This window comes from Euleptes europaea, chromosome 11 (assembly GCF_029931775.1).
Source record: "Euleptes europaea isolate rEulEur1 chromosome 11, rEulEur1.hap1, whole genome shotgun sequence".
In the NCBI taxonomy this organism is placed as follows: domain Eukaryota; kingdom Metazoa; phylum Chordata; class Lepidosauria; order Squamata; family Sphaerodactylidae; genus Euleptes; species Euleptes europaea.
In genome coordinates this window covers 39,513,983-39,533,275 of record NC_079322.1, presented here as the reverse complement: position 1 = coordinate 39,533,275, position 19,293 = coordinate 39,513,983, and the positions used below count along the sequence as shown (strand labels likewise).

General features: G+C 38.8%; 1 protein-coding gene across 1 annotated transcript in view; it reads right to left on the bottom strand.

The window, feature by feature from the left end:
* The window catches only part of COLQ (collagen like tail subunit of asymmetric acetylcholinesterase), a 61,829-nt gene that overhangs the window by 22,081 nt on the left and 20,455 nt on the right, over positions 1-19,293 (bottom strand). The window contains exons 3-9 of the mRNA XM_056857485.1: positions 18,447-18,548; positions 13,652-13,696; positions 9,748-9,774; positions 7,354-7,425; positions 5,003-5,065; positions 2,906-2,932; positions 1,140-1,184 (exon numbers count right to left, since the gene is read on the bottom strand). Of these exons, the coding sequence (XP_056713463.1) occupies positions 1,140-1,184; positions 2,906-2,932; positions 5,003-5,065; positions 7,354-7,425; positions 9,748-9,774; positions 13,652-13,696; positions 18,447-18,548 (381 nt within the window). The remainder of the gene's footprint in view (positions 1-1,139; positions 1,185-2,905; positions 2,933-5,002; positions 5,066-7,353; positions 7,426-9,747; positions 9,775-13,651; positions 13,697-18,446; positions 18,549-19,293) is intronic.

The following is a 19,293-nucleotide window of genomic DNA, read 5'->3' as shown; positions in this document are numbered from 1 at the left end:
CTTTGTGGCTACAGCTTTTTGGCTAGTTCTTTTCCTTACTGGTGTTGCTCCAGCAAACATCTGCCCAAGGGATTGTGCGATTCAAGTATAGTGTTGCTGTTCTGAGACAGGAAACCTAGCCTTTAAGGATCACACTATGTTTTTGAGAATGCGATACCAGCTATGTGATGGGGAGAGTTTATAGGATGCTCTGTCCATGCAGAAACCTGGCAGACCTATCAATCCATGACTGCATCCAGCTATCAAGGGATGGAATTCTTTACTAATTGGACCATGGTATAAATAAGTCTGATGGGAACTCATCTGGCTGAAGGATTCTACAATAAAGACAGAAATGTAAGTTAAAATTTTCTACTGCAATTGGTGCTAGCTCTGCCAAAGACTTGGCTGGTTTAAAGACAAGCAACTCCAGTTTCCTGATGTAATTGGAGTTTCCTGGATGTCAGGGAATATGTGTGTGTGCATATCCTGTAGTGTACTAATACTTTCTCTTACATCTTGCCCACCCCAGGAGGTCAAAAAGTAGGATTACTGGATTAACCCAGTTCCATTTGGAATCTGGTCCCTGTCTAATTCTGAGGATTCATTCTAATGATATTTCACTGAACTTCACAAACTATGAGGAACAGAATCCCAAGAGTGAAAAAAATGGTCCTTCTGTCCTTTTCCATCCCTTCATCTCACTTATCCACACACCCAACAACACATACCCATTTTGCCCCAAGATTCCACAGACACAAAGGAGAAAATGAGGAGGAGCATAAAAGGCAAAATCTCCATCATTCTCATCAGAAACCCCATAGATTGGTTTCACTTGATCATAAAAGTGCAATTGGGGGGTGAGGGGATTCATGCTCATCCCTAGTCACAAACATGTATTTAAGTAGGTTTTTAATTCTGATGGGCTCGATGCAGGCTAGAATAATTTAAAAGGAGCAAGACAGCTTTTAAAAATTGGAAATATCTTGAACAATAACATAATAAACAAATTTAGATCTAAATTAGGTACTGATTTTATAACCCCATTCTCAACATTTGTGCCTACTTCAGCGGTCATCTGTGTTATATATAGTTCAACGACTATGTGTTCACTGTAAATGTGGATAAGACTGTGTTGTATACCATTGAAGTAATTTTACCTTATCACCTTTGCTGCCTTTGTCACCCTTTTCTCCACGAGCTCCCTGTTGAAAGCCATATTAGAAATTAAGGTCATACATATGCTATTTAATATCAAAAGCATCACTTTTTTTTTATAAAGCTCAACCAAAAAGCACTTATAAACTCTTGTTTCTCCCACAAGTACCAGAAAGGGTCTTGATAGATCACAAATTTATTAAAGAATGACTTTCAAGTTAGAAACCATTTTCTGATGCTCTGGTCTTCCACCGGTGGGTGGTCAGTCCCCACAAAACCAAGCCACTTCCTGAGCTAAGCTGGGTCGCACCATCATCATCACTATCGTCTTTGTGTTGGCTTGTTTGTGTGCTTACAACTGTTAAAAGAAGGGAAATGATGCAGGGGGGAGACTAGGAGAAATAACAGGAGAAAGATAAAGTGCGCCTTATTATTGCAGATTGGGGTGAAAGTTGAAAAAATTAAAATACATTATACTTGTACTGGCCTACAGCAGAACTCCAGTCCCCCCAACTGTTCAAACTTCAAATGAATTCATTGAGCGGTGTCTCTTACAGCCCCATATATATACTACATATCCAAACTGAATCTTTGGTGTGTTTCCAAGACCCTCAACATGCCTGAAGATGTACTATAGTTTCAACCATCTCTCAGAATCGCTGACATTATAGAAGCATCTGCAGTAGTTACCTGAAACAGGCTCTAATACAAGCATTACATGCAGGGAACAGCTTATTACCTAGTCGACATGAGAGCCTGTACCACTCTGGGCCTGTTCACACATGTCTGTTCATTACTAGATGACTCTCAGCCAAATGTATGTTTCAACTGAATGCTGAAGTGACTGTAAGCGCTATGAAAGTTCTGTCTTTAACCTGTGATGGCTGATTCAGATGTGCAGGTCACCATTTCATGTTATAATCCAACAAATTATAGTGTTGGAGAACTGCTCCTGAGAAACTTGCCTACATTTGTCAAAAGAGTGTCATAACTGGACATTTACTTTATTCCCACCCAGGGGCTTGACCATAAGGCTGCCTTGTATGCCTCCTAAGTCCTAGAATTTTGACTGCCATTTTCGTTCCATTTCCTCTTTGCATTCTAGTGTGTCCAAATTCTGTCATGGAAGGCATCTGTGAAACAATACCTTTGTGGACTGTTTTCTGCTAATGCTTTGAAAACAGTACACCAGTTTATCAAAGGCTATATGTTAAGCACTTTTTGTAACAGAAGTGTAATAGAAGCATAATTGATTTAACAGTAAAACCCTGAGGGACCAATCCAGTTGAGCTGGGACACCGGTGGGCAGAAATATTGCACAGAGTTCAAAAGAAGAAAACATTCTTCATTTTTTCCACTAATGTAAAGGATAAACTTGCATACAGGTAGCACAAGGGGGCCTTGCAGGGAATGAAAGGTTCACTTACATTTCCCATATCTCCATATAGTGTACCCCTACCCAGCAAATCACTCACACTCCAAGTGTGAGGGACCTGCTTGGCGCATGGAGACTGGTGTGAGAATATGTATAGTATGCACATATTTTGCAATGTCATTTGTGTTGTGTGTGCACACACACTGCGCACTTAAGTAGGCAGGAGAATGTAGAACACAAGCTTCTTGAAACATCTGGACATGTGGGCACTGTACTTGACAGGATCGAACCCCGACATACCGAAAATATTTAAACATCACAACTTTTGTCCAAAGAACATAAATTGTGATGCTTTCAGAAATGAATGAAAAGCCTTTTCTTTGCATCACTGACCTTTTCTCCTCTGCTTCCAGGGTGGCCCTAGAAAAAAGATCTGTATCTTAACACTTGCTATTGGTGAAATCATCTTAACAAAAACGCCATCAATTATTACTTGTATCAACACTTTTGTTTGTAGCTTTAGAAAGAAATTGCAAATAAAAAGGCACAAAGGTACAACAACATACCTCAGCCAGTAAATCACTACAAAACAGAAATATTAAATTAAGCATACTAACAGGGTTTGAAATTGCTTTAGAATTTTTTTAAGCAGAAGAGAATATAACTACTAGTAGGGCAATCATTATAAAATATCTTCTCAAGCCTTTGTACTCTGCTGTTTTTCTTTACCTATCAAAGATGAGTCTCTCTAACATTTGTTTCAGTTGGGCTCCGACTTAAATCCAGTTCCTGTGTAACAAGCCTATGAACATTTAAGATTTTTTTACGTATAAGAAACAGTTAATTATAAGACTTAAAAGAAACAATGACTCAGAATGGATTTGCTCTGTATAACAGCCTAGTGATGCTTCAACTAGTATTCTTTAATCCCTTTTAGCTCCAGAAAATAATTTAGAATTGTCCCTTTGTAATCAAATAACCTTCAATAATAATGAATCTTAATATTTCTTCTGTATTTTTATTAGGAGAAAGTAGAGAGATTTCACATTAGCCTGCCATTTGAAATTTTTGCAGAGCTTTCCATTCTTTTTTTTAATACAATAATGTCAAGAAGGCAGTAGAGCATATCAATGTTCCATAACACCAGCTGAGAAGCGTGGTAATATGCATAAAAAGAGGGTATTATGTGTACCCTTAGGGTGGTAACCTAGCAGAATATCCAATGTAAAACTAAGGTAACAGCCTAAAATGCAAAGGGAAAGATGATGATTTTGCTCACAGAGAAAATATTGATGGTTCAAATTCATAGTGCAGTCCTGGTCAGAGTTATACCCCTTTAAGTCTACTGAAGTAAATTTGCTTAGAACGGTGCAGGTCTGCTTGGGATTGCACTGTCAATTGCTGAGCAGGTCTGGGAGAGAAAGATCTGCCTGAGGCTCAAGAATGCTGCTACCTAAGGATAGCCAATACTGGGAAAAATGAGACACAGTTCTCTCTTAGTGTAAGGTAATTCCTTATAACTGTAACTTGGCCAATGTGAAAGAAACAGAGTCTACACATGATGCAGAATGAGGTGGTAGAATCTTCAGGTGACTGAGTGCGCAGTGAAGCTTCTATCACATTTTTAATGCTCCACCTTGGAAAAACTTCCTAAAATTAAAAAAAAAATTAGCACTCCAGGGAGAAAGGTTCTAGGCTAAGCCATTGCATGCTATGCTAGTTTTCTGCTTACAAGGAAGTGTTAATATGTCTAAAAAGAAAGACCAAGACCAAAAGAGCTGTGCATAAGAACAAAGATATGTCCTCTGTCTTATCATAGCAAGGTGTCCATTATGTGGGGTAGCCTGTTGTATAGCAACAAAGCATCACTTTTCTTTTACTTCCAGTCCACAGGTGAAAATATAGACAAGGCCAGAAGAACGGGGCTTTTGGCAAGAGCAAAAAGACTCTCCGCCCATGATCTTTGTCCTTTTATTTTTCCCTTATTATCTGAATTATATTTTATTTTAATTATACTTAGGTCTACTCATAAACTGGTTTGGCTCCCCGTTGGGGGAGAAAATCAGGAGAATAACAGTACAGTTACACTTATCTTAACCCATTGACTCCAGTGGATTTAGAAGAGTGTAACTTTGCTTAGGATTGACTGTAAGTGGCCCAGGGAGGTCTGCTCAGAAGGAAGTCCCATTTTATGCAATGAGGCTTACTTCCAGCATGTGTTCTTAGGACTGAAGCCTAAATTCTTCCTTACTAGATTGGGATACGGAACCTGAAGAACAACTCCAAAAACAACTAAGAGATTGGTAAGCCCTCTATGTCCTTTCACGATAGCTATGGAAAAAGAGAAGTCTGTCAGCTGTTCCCTTCCGCAAACCCCTCTGCTGTTCAAAACAAGACAACAATATCCACAGGCACTTTCTAACCGAGAAAGCAGCTGTAAGCAGTTAGGAGAAGCCAGTGTGGAATAACATAGCAGCCGGGTCAACCAACCTTGGAGCCCATTGGTCCTCTTGTACCTGGCAAGCCCATCAAACCTAAATCTCCCTTTTCACCCTAAAGGGGTCAATAAAGAGCGTTATTCATTACGGCAAGGTGTCAGTAACTGACTGATGTGTCTGGTTCTGCATCAGAGTAGTCAAACATGTAACACTGCTGCAATTCTAGACACAGAGTGGGAATGTAAGATACATGCAAGTAACTGAGCCTAAATTGTGACGGTCGTCTCTTGACATCATCTCTCTCTAAAAAGACAAATGGCCTTTGTGACCTGCTGCCAACAGTAGGACTGGCTCAAGCTATATTGCAAAATCTATTTTGCTTCCCTGCTCTGAATCCTGCTGTAAGCAGATAAAAGTGGATTTTGTTGCCTCCGTGGGGTTATTTCCCCCCCAGCTGCAACTTCTTTCCTCTTCGCCATAGTGAACAGCGCAAGGGAATGTGGTTGCTTTGGGGAGGGGGGAAAAATGGGCAATTGAATTGGACACAACTACTACTGCCACAGGCTGTATTGTTCTGAGGTTTGGGGGTGAGTATATTACACTCCTTGGAGGGTTTCCAGGATAGCTTGGTGTCTCTTTCATTCTTATGACCCAAGTCAATGGCTTGTACTTATGGCTGCCAAATCCGGGTTGGGAAATTCCTGGAGATTTGGGGGTGGAGCCTGAGGAGGACAGGGTTAGGGGAGGGGAGGGACCTCAACAGGTAGGGTTGCCAGGTCCCTCTTCTCAACTGGGTGGGAGATTTGGGGGGCAGAGCCTGAAGAGGGCAGGGTTTGGAGAGGGGAGGGACTTCAATGCCATAGAGTTCAATTGCCAAAGTGGCCATTTTTCTCCAGGTGAACTGATCTCTATCGGCAGGATCAGTTGAATTAGCAGGAGATCTGCTACTACCTGGCAGTTGGCAACCCTATCAACAGGGTACAATGTCATACAGTCCAGCTACCAAAGTTGCCATTTTATCCAGGGGAACTGATCTCTGTAGTCTGGAGATCAAGTGTAATTCTGGGAGATCTCCAGGCCCCACTTGGAGGTTGGCAAACCTCCTTGAGGGGCTGTCTGGACCTTCTACACAGAGCCCATTGTCCCTCATTTGCAGTGATCTACCACTGCAATCCACTTAAATTGTCAGTTTGGGCTAGTAATCTGGTCAATTAATGTCTTGATTTCTTCTGAGCTGTATTGGTAGTCGACTGAGACATTGGACCACTCCAAAACGTTTCCTGGCAGCCATTTGCATCCTGAAAAGGCAGAAAGCTCTCTTGCTAGGCATGTTGCCTGCTGCACTGATTAACATTTGACTAATGGAAAAGCTAGCATCTCTATAAAAGCACAGCAACAATGTTTTTGCAGGGAGGAGACTATTAACTCTCTGGCGCTCCCTGTTGAAAAGACTCTTTTTAGACCTCGTTGGCAACCTGGCGGGTGGGATCCTCATGCTGGCTTACAAACAAGGGGAGAAAGTTATCAGGAATGAACAAACTGTGAGGTAAGGAACACAATGATAAAAGACAGGCGCTTGAGAAATTGACAGCAAAATAGAGCGTGGGCTGTGTTGTTTCCTATGACTGCCACAGGCTACGGCAACCAAGCGAAAGGGACACACTGAGAAAAGAAAGCTGACAGATATGCTGTCTTGAGATGCTTTTTAAACTCAAATGAGTCATCAACTGGTACCTGATTAATGACGGCTGGCCGCCAAAAGCTATTGCCACCCAGACACACAGCATAATTTTCAGCTCTAAACCCAGACGCTACCAGTGCATGTGATCCTAAACAGAACTCCACTCTTCTAAGTCCACTGCAGTCAATGGGCATGGAAGAGTGGATCTATTTAGGTTTCTGCTGAATATCCCTTTCTTTCCCTCTTTTGTTTCTATCTTATTATAAGAATGAAAATGAGGAACACTTTTTTCTAAGAGCTACAGTGATGGTGGGGGGTGTAAGTATGGATGATAAGAAGAAGGTGGCAGGATAAAGCCATGCATGAACAACGTATCCCACTCTGATGCTACTGTGGTCCGTTCTCCAACCACCTCCCCCTACATACTCTGGAACATTTTTTTTTAAGTTATGCTCCAGAGCTGTGAAAGAAACTTTAACTATTATCTGGATCTAGACCTGGTAATCCTATGCATGCATCTAATCTTAGGCAACCTCTGTTTATTTATTGGGCGTTTCCAACTGCATTGTACAAAGCTATGGAAATCTGAATGAAACATGATAGGTCCTAAACATTTAAAATGATTTTCCAGCTTATTTTACAGAAAGCAGGCTGGTTTTGACAAGATTGATTTAACATTTTTTACCCAATTTTTAAAAAATAACTGAGTGCTTTAATCTTACCCGAGTTCCTCCTGGACCAGGCCATCCAATAGGTCCTGGCATTCCAGGGACACCTGGAGGTCCTGGTCTGCCCTTCACAAGAAAGAAAGAAAGAAAGAAAGAAAGAAAGAAAGAAAGAAAGAAAGAAAGAAAGAAAGAAAGAAAGAAAGAAAGAAAGAAAGAAAGAAAGAAAGAAAGAAAGAAAGAAAGAAAGAAAGAAAGAAAGAAAGAGAAAGAAAGAAAGAAAGAAAGAAAGAAAGAAAGAAAGAAAGAAAGAAAGAAAGAAAGAAAGAAAGAAAGAAAGAAAGAAAATGACTCATAACTCATAGCAGAAAAGTTTGAGCGTAACAAAGATTTCTCAAGCTACATCAACCTACCAGACATAACCCTGGAAGTTCTTCCAGGTCATTGGACCTTATGGGCAGTGGTATATAGGGGCATAATAGTTCCTTGCAAGCAGTTCATATATTGTGCTGCATTCTTGTGTGGTGGTTTGAACCAGGGTTTTGAAGGAAAAGCAGTCATATAATTCTTTTCACAATGAGAGCCTTTGATTATATCCTGCAGAGTATTTCTTTGGCTTCTGTACTGGAGCAATTAGATAAATGGAAGCATTCTATTAGTGAGATTAAATAGTTGCCATGGCATAAGGGAGACAATGGTTTGAAAATATATATTATTCAAAGTGCCAGATTTTAATGAATATACTTTGGCAAATCCAAAGCATTCAAAAGTAATAATAATTATGTATTTCTTGTAGAAGGGTAGAGTATTTGAACTCACCTGTTTAGCCATATATTCACTAGATTAAGGCAAATCAATGGGTTGGATCTCAAAGAGGATTTTACACACAGAAGGGGGGATGATGTTTGCTGATATCCCCGTTCTTACTACAGACTTCCTACTCCACCCTCATGTTGTTCGTGGGTGTCCTCTGTCTCATAAGAGCAGCGTTTTGGGGGACATTCCAGGCTACCAGTGAAAGGAGATCTATCAAGGTCAGTATTGTCTACTCATACTGGCTACAACTCTCCAGGATGTTAGCTTTTTCCCATCACTTAATACCAGACGATCTCAACTGGAGATGCCAAGGATTGAACCTGGGAACTTTTCAATCCCCAACAGGTGCTTTACCACTAAGCCACAGCCCTTCCTTGAATTTAAGAATCTGTATCTAAGTTACAAAAATAAGCGATGGACTCCATATAATGAATGCTTTTGTAAACAGATAGGATATGTTTATGTATTATTGGAAGCACTGTTGTAAAATATTCCTTTTGAAACAATGTATATTTGCAGTTCTATGATACAAAATTTCTTTTTGATTTACAGCTCCATAATTATTTCCAAAGGGCGAAAACGTATGGTCGCTTTAGCCTCCTTTATTCCCTGTTTCAGCCAGGATTGAATGTACGTTCTGCGAAAATGCGTGCGTTCGATCCTGGGTGAAACAGGGAACAAAGGAGGCTAAAGCGACCATGCGTTTTTGCCCAAAGTGAACTTTCCACAGATAAACCCATAAAGTAGGTTCTCTATACTGTCTGAGAGAGGGGCCATAGCAGTAATAAAGCACATACTTTGCATGCAGAGAATCCCAGGTTCAGTTCCTGGTATCCCAGGAAACAGGGATGGGAACGAGTTCTGCCCAAGATCCAGGAGAACTACCTGTCTGATTAGATGATACTGGGTAAGATGGGTCAATTGACTCAGCAAAAGGTATTGTATATGTTTACGTGTCCTTTTGGTTCTATCACTGGTGAACCCTCCTGTACACCGGCAGAAGAAGACACACCGAAACAGCCTTAACCTCCCCAGATCTGGACAGATCACAACAATAACAGTGCAATCCCAAACAGAATACAACGGCGAAAGAGGCTGCATGCTGACAAAAACTTTGCATTCAATGCCAAATCTATAAGATCGAACATGAGGATACTTTGTAGTAAGTTAATGGTGTGGAAACGAACGGAGTTACACCCTTCTAAGCCCATTGCCTTCAACAGACTTAAAGAGGTGTAACTCTGCCTAGGATTGCAATGATAGCCACTAACCCGAATGCAAATCCTCTTGTGCATTTATAACATGTGATGTCTATATGTGAGTTGCATGATCATTCCTACTCAAAAGTGCCCTAAAGGTAGAATTTTGTAATATGCAGAGTCCCTAGTGCTGATGAAGTTGCCCGCCAGTAATCCAAGTGTCATATTCAGATTATTCATAATTATGTCATTGTTCACATTAACTGCAGTGGAATGCTATACAAATAAAAGATACAGACTAATGAAAACATGTATACTCAAGTTCTATACTAAACTAGGCAGCAAAATATTTTTTTTAGCTAGTTTTAGGAATTATGCCAGACAACAGTTACTTATACCACATGCTATCATGGGTTTTAGGCAATTTGCCTCTTACCTTTCTTCCCGGTCTGCCAATTTCCCCCTGTTGGAGGAAAAAAATATGTCAGACACACAAAAATCACTCATAATTTAGGGTGTTCATTTGGTCAGTGTTGACAGAGTAAATTCTTCAGTGATTGTGTTTTCTGCACATTGATGCAATTTGAATCATATCATCTGGTACAGTTGGGCTGGATGTGAGGGTGATCAGCTGCGATATCTGTCACAGCATAGATTGCCCGGGTTGATTTGGCTGATCTGGCTGGCTAGGTTGATGTCCCTTACCTCCCTCGCTGCTCTACGTGCATTCCTCCCAAAGCTGCATGCTCGGTGAAAGAGGACAACCATCCCAGATAGAAGGAGTATATACCATTCTTTGGTACAGTTTGACTTACAGGGGCTGCTGTGTAGGCCTACCTTGACATTCTTTACAGCTTGCAAATAATCTGTGTTTCTGTGTTTCCCTTCCTATCAACCAGACTGCCTTTTTTTTTAGTAATTTATTTTTTATTTTTACATGAATAAAGAAAAAATACAAACAATCAATTTGAAATACAAAATGGTAAAATACAAAAAAGTTGAATTATGTTCGTTAGATTAAAAAAAGAATAACTCCATATGTAATACTTTTAGTACCCACCACCCACCAATAGTGAACACCCCTAGTTCCCTCCATCACCATGCAGAACTTCCGGCGAAGTGTCTTATCAGGTTAATATTACAACAATAATTTCTAAACTTAGAGAAGAAGAAAAAAGTTATTTCTACAGCCCTTTCACAAAATTAGTAAGATTTGTCTTTGCCAGTTTATCCCAATATGCGAAGGCCTTTAACCAAGATTGTTTAAATTCTTCCATGTCTTTCCCATGTAGGGAATCTGTTAATTTGGCCATTCACACATAAAACCATAGTTTCTCTCTCCAGTCTTTAATTGCGGGTCTATTTACCAGCTTCCAAGATCTTGCTATTATAATTCTCGTCGCTTCAAAACTATATTGGCATATGACTCTATCACTTCTACTAATTTTCTCCCTTACAATCCCCAATAAACAAAAAGCCGGATCAAGTTTTACCTTATTATTAATCAAATTATTGGTTTCCTTAACTACCTTTCTCCAAAAAATTTTGATCTTTCTACAAAACCACCAAGCGTGCATAAATGTTCCACTTTCAATTCCACACTTCCAACAAAGGTCTGTGTTTCCTACTCTCATTTTATTTGCCATTACTGGTGTAATATACCATCTATAAAACATTTTGTACATGTTCTCCTTTATTTCATTACAAATTGTAAATTTAAATTCTCTTTTCCATAGAGTTTCCCATACCTCTAAATCTATATTATAACCTAAATCTCTCATCCATTTTATCATCACTAATTTAATCCTCTCTTGTTCTAAGTTCATTTCTATTAAAATTCTATATATCTTACCTATCAGACCTTTATTTCCTGAATTTAATATTAATTCCAATTTAGATTTACTTCTATTAAAACCTAAACGTTTATCTTTAATGAATACATCATTTAGTTTATAATATATAAACCAATCTTTAATTTTAAGCTCTTCTCTTGATTTAAGTTGCCACTCTTCTCTAATATAATCAGTAATATCTCTATAACTGCCCAGATCTAAATTAAGTTAGTTTCCTCTTTTCATAAATGCTTCAATAGGACTGAGCCTGGGATTTTATTTTCTAAAATCTCTTATATCTTTTCCAAACTTGTAATAGGCTGGCCCTAATAATATGTTGATTAAAATCCTTATTTACCTTATCTTTTTCATAGCACAGATATGCATGCCAACCAAATCTTAGATTAAAGCCTTCCAGTTCTAATAACCTGAGGTTTTCTAATAAAATCCAATTCTTTAACCAGCCAAAACAGGATGCTTCATAATACATTTTCAAATCTGGGAGCCATAAACCCCCTGATTCTTTTAGCTCAATTAAATTATTATATGTTATCCTGTGCCTTTCATTACCCCAAACAAAATTCAAAATTTCTTTCTTCCATTGTTTAATTTTTTTTACTCCTTTTATGATCAGCAAATTCTGAAATAAAAAAAGCATTTTGGGTAAAAACATCATTATAATTACTGAAATCCATCCCCAAAGCGATAGCAGCAGCTTCTCCCACTTTTTGTAATCACTTACTATGTTTTGCCAAATTTTAACATAATTATTCTGAAACAGATTTAAATTATTTGAGGTTAACCAAATTCCTAAATATCTTACTTTACTTTCAATGCAAAATCCAGTTTTGCTAATCAGTTCTCTTTGTTGTGATAGAGTCATATTTTTAACCAAAATTTTTGTCTTATTTCTATTTATCTTGAATCCTGCAAGCTTTCCATAGACCTCAATGATGTTATTCCAATTTGCAACTTGACAATTAGGGTTAGTTAAAAAACATACCAAATCATCTGCATAAGCTTTGATCTTATAATGATTTCTCCCAAACCTTACCCCTACTAAATTATCATCCTGTCTAATCTTATTCAACAATATTTCTAAAACTAAAATAAACAATAAAGGTGAAAGCGGACAACCCTGCCTGGTTCCTTTCTGAATCTCTAATTGTGGTGTTAATTCACCATTGATAAGCAATCTGGCCATTTGTTGCGTATATATGCTTTCGATAGCTCTTTTAAAGCCAGCCCCAAATTCCATAAATTGTAAAAAAAAAAAAAAATCATAAAATTCCAGTTGATATTATCAAAAGCCTTCTCTGCATCTATAAATATCATGGCAATTGGGATGTCTGGATTATATTCAGCTAAATTAATCAAATCTATCACCATCCTAACATTCTGATTAATCATTCTGCCAGGTAGGAATCCTAATTGGTCTTCATGTGTATATTGATTTAATACCCTTTTTAACCTTGTAGCTAAAATATCAGGAATCCTAATTGGTCTTCATGTATATATTGATTTAATACCCTTTTTAACCTTGTAGCTAAAATATCAACAAAACGTTTATAGTCATTGTTTAATAATGAAATTGGTCTATAATTTTTAACATCCATTAATTCTGCATCTGGTTTGGGTATTAACGTTATGTTTGCTTGCTTCCATGTGTGAGGAATAGAGCCCTCCTGCAAACATAAATTAATTACCTTCAGTAAGCATGACAATAACTGCTCTTCAAACGTTTTATAATATAATGTTGTGAGACCATCCGGACCAGGTGACTTGTTCAGTTTACTCTTATGTATCGCTTCCCTAAATTCTTCAGAGGATAGGCAAATCTAAAAGATCCCTCTTCTCCTGAGATAAACCCTCCCAATGAAATTGCCTCAGATAGGCTTCTATCGCCTTATCTGCAACCAAATTACTTTTATATAATTTTGTATAATACTCTACAAAAGTTTCCATAATCTTATGTTTGTCTGTTATTACTCTACCCTCTTTGTTAAGTCTTAATATTGGATTCATTTTTTCTTTATGTTTAAGTTGCCAAGCCAATAGTTTACCAGGTTTATTAGAATGTTCAAAAAAACTCTGTTTATTAAACATTATTTTATATTCAATCTCAGAAGTTATCAATAAGTCATATTGTTGTTGTAAGAACAGGGCAAAAAAACCAGACTGCCTTGATCTGGATAGCCCAGGCTAGCCCGATCTTGTCAAATCTCAGAAGCCAAACAGGGTCGGCTCTGGTTAGTATTTTGATGGGAGACCACCAAGGAATACCAAGGTCTCAATAAAGAGACAGGCAATGGCAAACCACCTCCGTTTGACTCTTGCCTCAAAAACCCCTATGAGGTCACCTTAAATCAGCTGTGACTTGATGGCCAAAAAAAAAAAAAATCAACAGCCAGACTACATATTTATTTATTTGATACATCTCTGCTCTGCTTTTCCGCCATTGAATTCAAGGTACTTTACAAAATCAACGTTATCGGTCCTTCCACTTACTTTGTCACCTTTTGGTCCCTTCACACCAGGAATACCTTGCGGACCCTAAAAAAGAAGCATGATAGGTTTCATGAACTACACCTATTTTTCTGCTTACTCCAGCACATTTAATTAGTAAACTGAGCCATCAATTAGTCAGAAGATTTCATTGTTCTTTCAAAACAAAACACCAATTTTCACCCTTTTCAATTTCTGGATTGCACATGCAACTTAGTTCATGAGTGTTCAGATCTGTCTACTGTCCTGGTAGGGTTGCCAGTCCTTCTTCATCACCATCAGGAGGTTTTGAGGGTGGAGCCTGAGGAGAGCGGGGTTTGGGAAAGGGAGGGACTTCAATGCATTTACCAAAGCGGCCATTTTCTCAAGGTGAACTGATCTTTATCGTCTGGAGATCAGTTGTAATAGAAGATCAACGTTGGATCTAGCATAAGACCTATCAAAGCACGTATTCTGGAACACAGATCCAGGATTAGGGCGGGCATAACTACAGCCCCGGTAGTTGATCATTTTCTTCAGTGTAAACACAATGAAAATTATCTGAGATTTTTTGTTATTTGGCGCTTACAACCTAATAGATTCAATAGGAACGACAATGAAAGAATCCTTAGACGCAAGGAGGCTTACTTTATACATATCCTGAATACCATGGCACCTCATGGTTTAAATTTAGAGAATGACTTGTCTTGCTTCTTGTAAATAGGTACTGTCGCTTTAAGATTTGCTTTTTGATAGAAGTGCATCAACCGGGGCACGAAGCACACACCGGATGGCTATTTATGGCTATTTATGTTATTTAAGTCACCCTGAGGATTACATGAATAACGCCACTTGAGTCCTTACCCAGAGTGGAAGGAACTCAGCATCTTACTCCTATGGGGGAAGCATAATGTATTTCATCTAAGAAATGGTTATTCGTTTGAAACCAAACACTGTGGATGATGGTGTATAACTGCAAGCATTATATTTTTGTAAGTATTTTTGTACATATTTAAATAATTAACTGTGAGAGAATTTTAGTAATTTATTGGTAAATGTGACAAGTAATCCATAAGAATTGGAGACAATGGAAAAGTATTTTTTTATTTATTTATTGTATTACATAGGAAGAACTGATGAAGAACTGGGCTCTATGCCCTGAAACGATCGTTTTCTCCTTCAATGCATAACTTGCTGTTGTGTGAAGAAAGAGCATCCTAAAAGAATACTTCGTGTCTCTCCTTCCATGCACACCTTGCTGCTATAAGGATAGAGCATCCTATAAGAACATTTCTTGTAAACTGTACTTTAATACTTACCTGATAGAGGATATTATTGTGTCTTACCTGCTTGGATATCTCGTTATGTAAAATTGTACATCTTTTATTGTAGTATATAGAATTGTTTAGGGTGGTTGTTTTGCCACATACTGTGAAAAATATAGCTACAATATATTTGGCTTTGTTAACAGCTATACTCCTGTACTGATTTCCTCATCTTCCTGATACGGGTGCAGAGGTGTCTTTATTTTCCTTCAGTACCTGGAGGTTGGCAACCCTATGTCCTGGTCTGATCTTATTTTGAGTTGCAAACACTTAAGGACCAGTAAAAATGACATTTTCAGCCCCAGTAGCAGATGAATTACCATTGAGCAATATAATAGAAACAACAAGCATAAATCAGAGATCAGAGCAAAAGTTGTTCAATATTTTAAAAGCAGATGAAACTCTGGGAAAGGGAGACTTGGAACAGTTCTACACATTTAGAAACAGTGGTACAATTATGGTACAGAGTTCTTGAGATTATAGTATTTCAGAGAATGGTTGAATGCTCCTCTGAATATTTTTTCAACCCCTCTGCATATAAAATCCTATTGTGGCAGGAACAATGCAAAGTTAGAACAATTCTTCAAGAAATGCTAGGGAGCGATTTTGATGAGGGAAGCATTCAGATTTGGCCCTTCTACTTGCAGTACAATCAAAGGAACTCTGAATTGTGCAATTTATTCAAGTGTGTATGTACATCAGTCCTAAAACTAAAAAAAAAAAAGGTTATAACAGTATCCTTTCTAACTAAAGTGTTTTAGAGGGTCATGAAAGACAATGAAAAAGTGGTGTTTTATTAGAGCACTATATATGAGGAAAGGAGCCCCGTGGCACAGAGTGGTAAGCTGCAGTACTGCAGTCCAAACTCTGCTCATGACCTGAGTTCGATCTCGACAGAAGTCGGTTTCAGGTTGCCGGCTCAAGGTTGACTCAGCCTTCCATCCTTTCAAGGTCGGTAAAATGAGTACCCAGCTTGCTGGGGGTAAAGGGAAGATGACTGGGGAAGGCACTGGAAAACCACCCCATAAACATAGTCTGCCTAGAAAACATCGGGGTGTGACATCACCCCATGGGTCAGGAATGACCCGGTGCTTGCACAGGGGACCTTTACCTTTTTATATATGAGGAAGTAGGGTTGTAATTTGAAAATTCTGTTCCGTAGTGAAAAGTTAGTACAAGCTTTTCTGTCTAAGGCTTAGATTTTGTCCCTTCAAAAGGCAGAACCAATAAGCAGTTCACAGATTCTCAGGAGCTTATCATAAATGGTTACAAGAAGTACCTGCAATGGGACAGTAACAGCATTTCGATCTGACAAACCTATGGTAATTTAAGCCCTTTTCAAATAATACTACCACATATCTGGAGTCTGGAGACCAAGTCCTATGAGGAAAGATTGAAGGAGCTGGGTATGTTTAGCCTGAAAATGAGAAGACTGAGAGGGGATATGATAACCATCTTCAAGTACTTGAAGGGCTGTCATATAGAGGATGGTGCCAAGTTGTTTTCTTTTTCTTTTTTAAAAAATATTTTATTAGATTTTTAATAATACAAAGTAGGAAGGGAAAAAGGGCTTGGGAACAATTGTGGTATGTTATACAGGGTAGACATTCGGAACAGGTCTACATCGGTGCTGAGTTGTTTTCTGTTGCCCCAAAAGGTCGGACCAGAACCAATGGGTTAAAATTAAATCAGAAGAGTTTCCATTTAGACATTAGAAAGAAATTTCTAACATTTAGAGCGGTTCCTCAGTGGAACAGGCTTCCTCGGGAAGTGGTAAGTGCTCCTTCCCTGGAGGTTTTAAAGCAGAGGCTAGATGGCCATCTGTCAGCAATGCTGATTCTATGAACTTAGGCAGTTCATGAGAGGGAGAGCCCTGGGGGTGTATGGGGGAGATAGTTGTGAATTTCCTGCATTGTGAAGAGGGTTGGACTAGATGACCCTAGTGGTCCCTTCCAACTCTATGATTCTATATACCGGGAGCCCACCAACAGGAATGTGAGGCTTCCAATATTCAGAGCTGCCGTTTTGTATGAATAGGGCAATGTGTGGTTAGAAGGTGAAGCTAAGTTTCTTATAGAGGTGATAAGGCAAATGGAGTGGATAACACTTTAGTCAAATATTCCAGCATGGAATGTTTCATTGTAGTCCCACCATGATCACACAAACTAGAAAAGCACATTACACTATTCCTTATTCTTTTCATTTCCATGTATATTTCTGTTGTTCTGTCTGAAGTTTCCGTCAAAGTAGTGAAAACATGAACCTTTACTGAAACAATTTATAATTAAAAATTCCAGACAAGTTCCAGCTTTATTTCGTGTAACTTTGATCTAATCACCCATGTTTAGTTTAAAACATCCTGGGAGAAAACCTGGCCAAGTTATTAATATTTGTTGTTGTGTTGGACTTTGATGACTATCACAATTAATATAACAAAGAGTCTCACAGCATCTCAAAGGCTAACAAATTAATTGTCATATGAACTGTCTGGCTGAGGAAAACCCATGCTACAAAGCATTCATTAGTCTTTAAGATACCACAAGACTCTTTGTTATTTTAGCTGCAGCAGGTTAACACAATTGATCACCTCCACTCTACCAAATTTTATCACAATTAATATAATTGCTTGTGTTTAATCAAAAAGAAAATCAATGACAAGAAGAAGAAGAAAAAGAAGACAAGGAGTAGGAGTAGGAGTCGGTTTTTATATTCCAACTTTCTCTACCACTTAAGGAAGAATCAAACCAGCTTACAATCACCTTCCCTTCCCCTCCTCACAACAGACACCCTGTGAGGTAGGTGAGGCTGAGAGAACTGTGACTAGTCCAAGGTCACCCAGCTGACTTCATGTGTAGGAGTAGGGAAACAGATTAGCCTCTGCCGCTCATGTGGAGGAGTGGGGGATCAAACCCGGTTCTCCAGATCAGAGTCCACTGCTCTAACCCACTGCACCACACTCGCTCTCCAGTTTTTGACTGGCTCCATGGCTTCTACATCCCAACCCAGTGCCCTGTTAGATCACACTGCTCTAAGTGTATTTGAAACTTCATGTTTTATTTTGTTAGCAATGATGACCACCACAGAATTTGCTTGTGTAGATAAAGCATACTCTCTGGAAGATAACAGTGGTTTCAGAAAGGCACCAGTCAACACAAGCAATTTTGACTATGCCATCCTGAATTCTTTAGTACATGCACATTGATAGAATCCACACATGTGATAGAATCCAAGATGCATCATTTACAAGATTCAGGATTCAATTAGGTTAACGATATATCCAGGAATTTATATCACTGACAGTGACCTTGATGAGGTCAGCCAAGTACGTGAACTGAATGAATGTAAAATAAGCACTGTTGTGGGAGAGAAATTGCCTTCCTAGCCCTTCCTTCCTTCCCCAACTCCTACTGGATTTTGCCCCTGCTCTCCCCCCATAAATAAGAAGCACAGATCTTCTGTCCAAAGCATCCTATATAATTTAATCCAATACTAACCTGGGGGCCAGGAGGTCCTGGAGGGCATACAGATTCTACACACGGAGATTGTGTTATCTGGAGCATTTGACATAAGTTTTTCATGTCCAGAGGAAGCAACATCTAAGAGATAAAAAATGAAAGATTGCTAAATGTCTTCATAGAGGAATAAACTTTTGATTAGGTGCACTGCATATTGGCAGACAATTTATATTCATTCCCCTGCAAGAACCATGTGGATATTTATTCATCTTTACTCTTCACCATCCAGGTCTGTTGCAAAAGAGAGTAGTCTTCCAGTCTCCTTAGGCAACATAGTGATCTAAATCTATTCTCCTCATAGCACAGTTTGCAAGTAATGGATGCTTATTTGTTCATACCCTTGCAAGTGTAATATCGGCTATGAGAATTTCACTATCATGTTATTTGTTGGATATGCATTCACCACAAGAAGCCAAGTTCTGTCTCCTGTCAGTTAGATCTGACTGCAGATAAACAGACTCCAAATTATTTCATCTACTGAACCACAATATGGTGAGACCTAAATTATCCCCATCACAAATTATTGTTTGCCGAACCATACATAGTTTGGTCATTTCATACAAATGCAGATATACTGGGTTAGACCTTACCACTCTGGTGTCTTCTTCTAACACAAGGAGCCTTCTTCTGTTGCAAGAGGCAGCACCTTGGAAGATATTCTTCTGTTGCATCAGAGGAAAGCGCTGCTGCTAACTGAGTGGAGTGGTATGATCCAACCCAGAATCATGTCCCTCTGGTTAATATGCAAGATCACAGCTGATTGACCCCACACCCTTTCTATAGGAAATTGCAAGCATCACTCAGGACCACTTGGATCTTCAACATT